General features: G+C 35.0%; 1 protein-coding gene across 1 annotated transcript; it reads left to right on the top strand.

Moving 5' to 3' along the window:
• Nucleotides 1-1,242: 1,242 nt before the first annotated feature.
• On the top strand, nt 1,243-2,268 carry ABHD13 (abhydrolase domain containing 13; the record flags this gene model as incomplete). The annotated part of the gene is made up of 1 exon (XM_079546501.1): nt 1,243-2,268. The coding sequence occupies exon 1, from the start codon at nt 1,255-1,257 to the stop codon at nt 2,266-2,268; it is 1,014 nt and encodes a 337-aa protein (XP_079402627.1). The 5' UTR covers nt 1,243-1,254.
• Between the last annotated feature and the right edge of the window lie 4,462 nt (nt 2,269-6,730).

Genomic DNA, 6,730 nt, shown 5'->3' on the forward strand with positions numbered 1-6,730 from the left:
CTAATATCCTCTGTCCTAAATTGTTCATTTTCAGGCAACATCGGTGCATACATGAATGTGGATACTGAATATGAATTCATAAATAATATAAGAAAACTGAGTTGGAATAGTTGTTCTCTAAGCTATTTCTTATTTCTTCACTTCTGCACGTTTGGAGTAGATAGAATGTGTAAAAACTTTTTCACATTGCACTTGATAAATGTGCAAATATTAAGGTGTAACAGATTTGTTTCTGATTTACTTGTAATAATTTGCATAAAAGATGGCAGTTTTTCCTGGACTTTCTGCATGCTTATCTGGGGAGTGGCTTATAGAGGTGACCTTTTTTCAGCCTGATCCAGAGAATTTAATCCTTTATTTTAGGACGTCACTGTCATCTTATGCATTGTATGTTTATGATGTGTCTTTTCTTTTTGGACTTACCAACAGTTGTGCTTTTCATCGATCAGGGTAGCATAACATAGGTAGCTACTGTTCTCAGTTGTCTTGTATGATGACAATTGTGCCATCTAGCTACAGATTCAGTATGGCTTACAGACCTGAGAGCATACAGCTGTCTTTATAAATCAGGACTAAGAAAAAAAAATAGCAAAATGTGTTACAAATGTAAGCACTATGTGGTATCTTGCTGTAATGGAGTTTCTTTCTTCTGATAGGTTGATGTGTTACTCTGTGTTGCACAACCTTGATCAACTGTGATTACAACAACTAAACAATAGCTGTCCCTATGTGTGTGCTGTTAGCCTTGATTGGTTGCAGAGTGAAGTACATAGGCTTACTGAATGTTCCTCTTAACATTACTTAATCAGTAGCAGTGTAGAAAGAACAGCTATTTTTGTTTGTGTTCCCTGGATTCTAGAATTACTTACAAGAACTTTTGACAAACCAACGTGTATGTTTTCTGTTGTGGACAGCAGGGATAAATGAAGGAAAATGCAGGTTGAGGTTCCAGTAAATTAATTTTTAGTGCTACTGTTAGATATTGCCTGTTGAAATTCTGTAATTGGAATTTAGGATTATTTTAAAGCCTTTTCCTTATGTTTGCTTTTCTACTTGTTACTCAGATCTGAATGTTTTCCAAAAATTGGAAGGGGTTTTCCCATCAAGTATAATGTTTATGCTTTTGTGTAATGATGTACAACAAGGCATTCATATTTCCAGAAGATTAAAGAGATTCCTTTTTCTCGTATATTTATATTTCTCTTTGGATTTTTTATAGGATTTACTTGAAGTAGAAGATCACTGACTACTACAATGGAAAAGTCACGGATGCTTTGGACCTTTGTTGAAAGATGGCTACTAGCTTTGGCTTCCTGGTCTTGGGGTCTCTGCCGTATTTCTCTTTTACCTTTGATAGTAACTTTCCACTTGTATGGAGGCATCATACTACTCTTACTAATATTTGTGTCAATAGCAGGTATATTATATAAATTCCAGGATATGCTGCTTTACTTTCCTGAACAGCCCTCTTCATCACGCCTTTATGTTCCTATGCCTACTGGTATACCACATGAAAACATCTTCATCAAAACCAAAGATGGAGTTCTTCTCAATCTTATTCTGCTGAGATACACGGGGGACAATGCAGCATATTCTCCAACCATCATTTACTTTCATGGGAATGCAGGCAACATTGGCCACAGGTTGCCAAATGCTTTGTTAATGCTAGTAAATCTGAAAGTAAACTTAATCCTAGTTGATTATAGAGGGTATGGAAAAAGTGAAGGAGAAGCAAGTGAAGAAGGCCTGTACATAGATTCTGAGGCTGTGTTAGACTATGTGATGACTCGGTCTGATCTTGATAAAACAAAAATTTTTCTCTTTGGCCGTTCCTTAGGGGGAGCAGTAGCTATTCATTTAGCATCTGAAAATTCCCATAGGATATCTGCCATCATGGTTGAGAACACCTTTCTTAGCATCCCACACATGGCCAGCACTTTGTTTTCTTTCTTTCCAATGAGATACCTTCCTTTATGGTGCTACAAAAATAAGTTTTTGTCCTACAGAAAAATCTCTCAGTGCAGAATGCCTTCACTCTTCATCTCTGGGTTGTCTGACCAGTTAATTCCACCAGTTATGATGAAGCAACTTTATGAATTATCCCCAGCTCGGACTAAGAGATTGGCAATTTTTCCTGATGGAACTCATAATGACACTTGGCAGTGCCAGGGATATTTCACTGCACTCGAACAGTTCATCAAAGATGTAATAAAGAGTCATTCCTCTGAAGAAATGGCAAAAACATCATCTAATGTAACAATAATATAACTGATATTCTTCTTTGGTGTAGGGCTATACCTGCGCTGTGTCTTGGTTTGTGAGAAGTGGTAAAAGAATGCCCATTTTTAAATGTATGTCATGTCTGTACTTGCCTGAAGAGTGAAATTAAACTTTGAAAGGTCTGATGCTTTATTAAGATGTTCCAGACAACTTTTACATTTGCAGCATTGTAAATGAACCATTTTATGTCTTTCTCATACTTTTTTGATATCTGTCCAAATATTCCATTTGTTTGATATGTACAACAGTTGCTATTAAAAGAAAAAAAAAAAAAAAACTTGCTACAAGAATAGTACAGAACATGTTAGTTTAGAACAATGGGAGGCTTCACTGCTGTATGTGTGAGCTTTATGGACAGTCATGGTTAGCTCAATGATTTGTTGTTTCTTCTTGAGTTTATTTAAATTGTGCCATGCATGAGATAGTTTTATTCCTTGAAATTTTATATTATGCAAGGTGGGAAGTCTTTTAATGTGCTAAATAATGTACAATAACATTAATGATAGTGTATACTTACAGGTATACCATCCTTCATTATTTTTTTTAAAACAGTTATACATACACATATATATATATATATTTCAAACTGCAATTGAAGAGGAAATGACATTTTCCCTGTTTTCAATTTACTGTTTGTATTATAGTATGGCCCACTTCTTATTATAAAGTTGTAAGTGGCTGAACATGATGGCTGGTGGATTTTGCCCAGGCAGTTTCTTCGTAAAAGACAGAGGTAACACTCAAAAAGAGAGCAGTGTTATTTGACTTCTAAAGGTCCTGTCCAACTAAATCTCTCATCTGTTTGCCTGCAAGTTAGTGTTGATGTTGTCAGCCCATATACCCGAGGTAGGATTTCCTAAGGCGGAGTGGTCAGTGTGATGGAAGGGAGCATCACGCAAGTTACCTATTTGTGTTTGGTTTTAAATATCCGTGCCCTTTGTTTCTTTTGGAGGTATAAATAAATATAAATAAATACCAGTGATTACAGTTGGGGAGTAACATAGACTGGCATTACAGTAAGAGTAATAAAAATGAGCAGCACGTTAATAGCTATAAGATTAGTTGGAGAACATTAATACTCTCTTGCTTATAAAACAAATTTAATTTTTTTTGCACTTCTGTCACATGGTGTGAAAGTAGCCTATGCATAGGCAGTAGAACTGAGTTTTGTTTAGTTATACTGGAATTTTTTAGGATCATATCTCATCATATCAGAGCCAGCAATGCTCTGAATGAGCCTGATTCTGACTGGATGTTGGGTTTTGTCTTTATCCAAGTAATCTTTCCAAACTTGCATGGTATTAGTTCAGTTTAATGGGGTGTGTTGTGTAAATTATTCTATAGATTGAATTGCCCATTTGCTGCAGCTGAGAGTTTGCCTCTTCAAGAAATTTTTATGGGAAGAGCTGTGGAAAAGTCTTCCACCAACACCAAACCTGTACAATTTCCCTTGAGGTTGAAATTTTTAAATAAGATTATTTTTTCACCGTGATGCTGTGATTCAGAAAAGCATCAGAATATTTTAAGCTTGAGCATAAGTTCTTTTGTTGAATAAAACTGCTTTCCTGAACTAGTACTTCAGTAGTTATGCCTCCAATTTTTTACATGGAATTAGATATTATGTGGACATGCATGTTGTGAAGATTACAGATAATGATACTTATTTTATTATAAGCACTTCAATATCACCCTTTCTATTATTTTTTTTTTTCTTTTTTAAACAAGCATACATACCAGAATTTGCTTCTAACTCTGGTAAGTATATTTTGTCATTCTATTACTAAGACCTGTTCAGAAATGGTTGAAGAAGGTGTAGACACTTTTGAACCTGAAGACTTAAAATCATTGTAGACCAAGTATAGCTTAGAACTTGACAAACCATGTCCTCAAATGTACAATGGTCTTCTTTTTTCAGAGATTTCTGAAGAAGAGATTTTGGTGCCATTTGATTTGGGAGGACTGAGGAGCATTCTCTTTTTGTGATGTTTTAAAAAACAGTGCTGGTTCTTCTGTCACCCATGATATATTGCTTCAGTTATTTCATAACACTTTTGAATTAAGGTGGAGGGGTAAGGGAGAAAGAAAAATAAGTGGATGTGTACTGCTTTTTTCTGAAAACAAATGATAAAGCCAAAAGAAAAGAAAAAAATTACTGGAAGACTAAATACAGATAAATAGTTGTTTCAAAAGTTGTCATAGCTTGCCATTAAACACTATTGCATTTGTCATTACATGTGAATTTCCTAAGTAAAGATTCTATTCCACTTTGCATAGATCAAATAGGCAGGCAAAAACATCAACCCAGAACACCTCCATTTCCCTTCCAGCCTTCTGGATTATGTGGCATTTCCATACAAATGAATATTCTCGTTTGGGCCCACAGTTAACGTCAATGTCAATTGTGTGGCCTTGGGTTATAGTAAAGAGGAGCTGTTCATAGTGCACTATATTTAAACCTTTTTATTATCAAGCCATATCTTTTCACCATAGTGTCTGCAGGACATAAAGATATCTGGTTTTACAAATACCGAGAAGATGCAGTCATCATATATGCATACTTAATGTATTCCACTTTCCATATGAGGAAGAAGCAAAAATGGGCTTAATACATCGGACGCATCCACGTGTAGATGAATGCCTATTATCATTCTGTTTTACTTTGCATTGGCTATGAAAGCCGCTGAAAGAAGACAGGAAGAAAGTAGTTATGCAAATATTCAAATGCTGTAAATATGATCTGAGGGAAAAGAAAGAAGAATCTTGTAGCTTGACAAAACAGGACTTGCTTTGTTTTGTGGTCTGTATGATGGCAACTCATGGTCATCTTCTGTGGAAAGCCATTTTCAGACAGTACATTGCAAGAATCATAGTAATAATTTCATATTGCCAAAAATTCTTAAGATACTATTGCATTTATTGCACTTAATTCCATTATATGTTTTCCCATACCAGTTCTCCGTTTGTGTATAAATGTTTCCCAAGTGATTGTTGTATGTGTATATATATGTTTCTAGTTTGAGAAGAGGAAGTTGATTTATTTTCACAGATTTGTAAGAAAGCCTTTCACATTGAATATGTTCATTAAAGGAATTGTCCCTTTTATAAGAGGAACTTTGTTTAAAAAAAAAAAAAAAATAAGGAAAAAAAAAAAGTCCAGGGGTGGAGGAGGAATGGTGGAGTGAAGGAGCTGAACAGCTATAACTGTAGAGTCCATGTAAGGAATCATCTAGTACAAGACCTTGTGTGTTTGGTATTAATTAGTGGAAATACTTGAGGCTTCCTGCTGACCCAAGTTTACATTCCTGGTATTTGCTTCTGAACTGTGAAATGCAGAGATAAGCTATGGTTTGAGATGGGAATAAAAGAAAAAGGTAAACTGATAAAACTGCCCTCATGTCCATTTCTCAGGTAAAATTAGAAATATAGCACAAGTGCATTTGGTAGGTTATGGACAATCTCTCAGATGAAGGGCAAATGGCTTAACTATTTATATAGAATATGCATATCAGCATCTCTTAGCTAATCATTTGTGTCACCTTGAATGTTCCTAGTGAAGTATACAAGGCTGAATACCAAGGTATGTTCTCCTATTAGCAAAAAGATGCAGACGTACCTCCATTTCTATTCCATAATTTAATTATTGAAAGGCATATTTTTATTTTGTTAATAACAAGTGATTTTCCTAAGGATACATCTGTCAAATGCAAAAGCAGTGCCTCCTGCACTGGTGGGATCAGCCTGGTGTATCCCACTGAGAATAATTTACAGTGCCATCCTGCTTGTATAATTCAGAGTAGAATCCTGCAGAAGTGTAGATAGAGAAAGCATATTCAAGTTCTAAACAACACTCATGTTTTGAATTCAGGAATAGTCATGTGAATAAATGATTCAAGCTCTCTTATTTGATTTTTCTTTAGTGTATAGTTAATGGAAAAATGTCATAATAAAATATTCTTAAGTTTTGTAGATGAAGCATAAATGTTATTGTATATGTGCTAATTGTGGCAAAGTTTTACATTCTCATTCTAGTCTGGTTTTTACAATAAAATTAATTTTACAAAAACCACTTTTCTATTTTTATGTACTGACATATGCAATAAATTGATACATTAAAAGTGCTGTTGATGTCTTGTTCTAGTTTGTGACCTGTCTTCAGTATGAGTACAGGGTAATTTTGTATGCCTGGTCAGGGTATCATTTTCAGTTGCCAGGGCACATGAAATAGTCATCTCTGTTGTTAGATGTGACATCTGTGAAAAGTTATTACAAATAGGAGGGAAGATAAATTAACTGTCTATTTCTAAGCTTTGTCACGTTTTTGCTTTCGCAAAGCATTAGTAAGTAAATAAAACTGATGGTAGCCCTTCATGGCTTTCTGTCACTTTTTGCCTTTCAGGACTTCTTTTTTATCTGGAGAGCTGAGAGTTGGTCTGAACATGTTGCCTAGGAA

This window comes from Tetrao urogallus (genome assembly GCF_951394365.1).
Source record: "Tetrao urogallus genome assembly, chromosome: 1".
In the NCBI taxonomy this organism is placed as follows: domain Eukaryota; kingdom Metazoa; phylum Chordata; class Aves; order Galliformes; family Phasianidae; genus Tetrao; species Tetrao urogallus.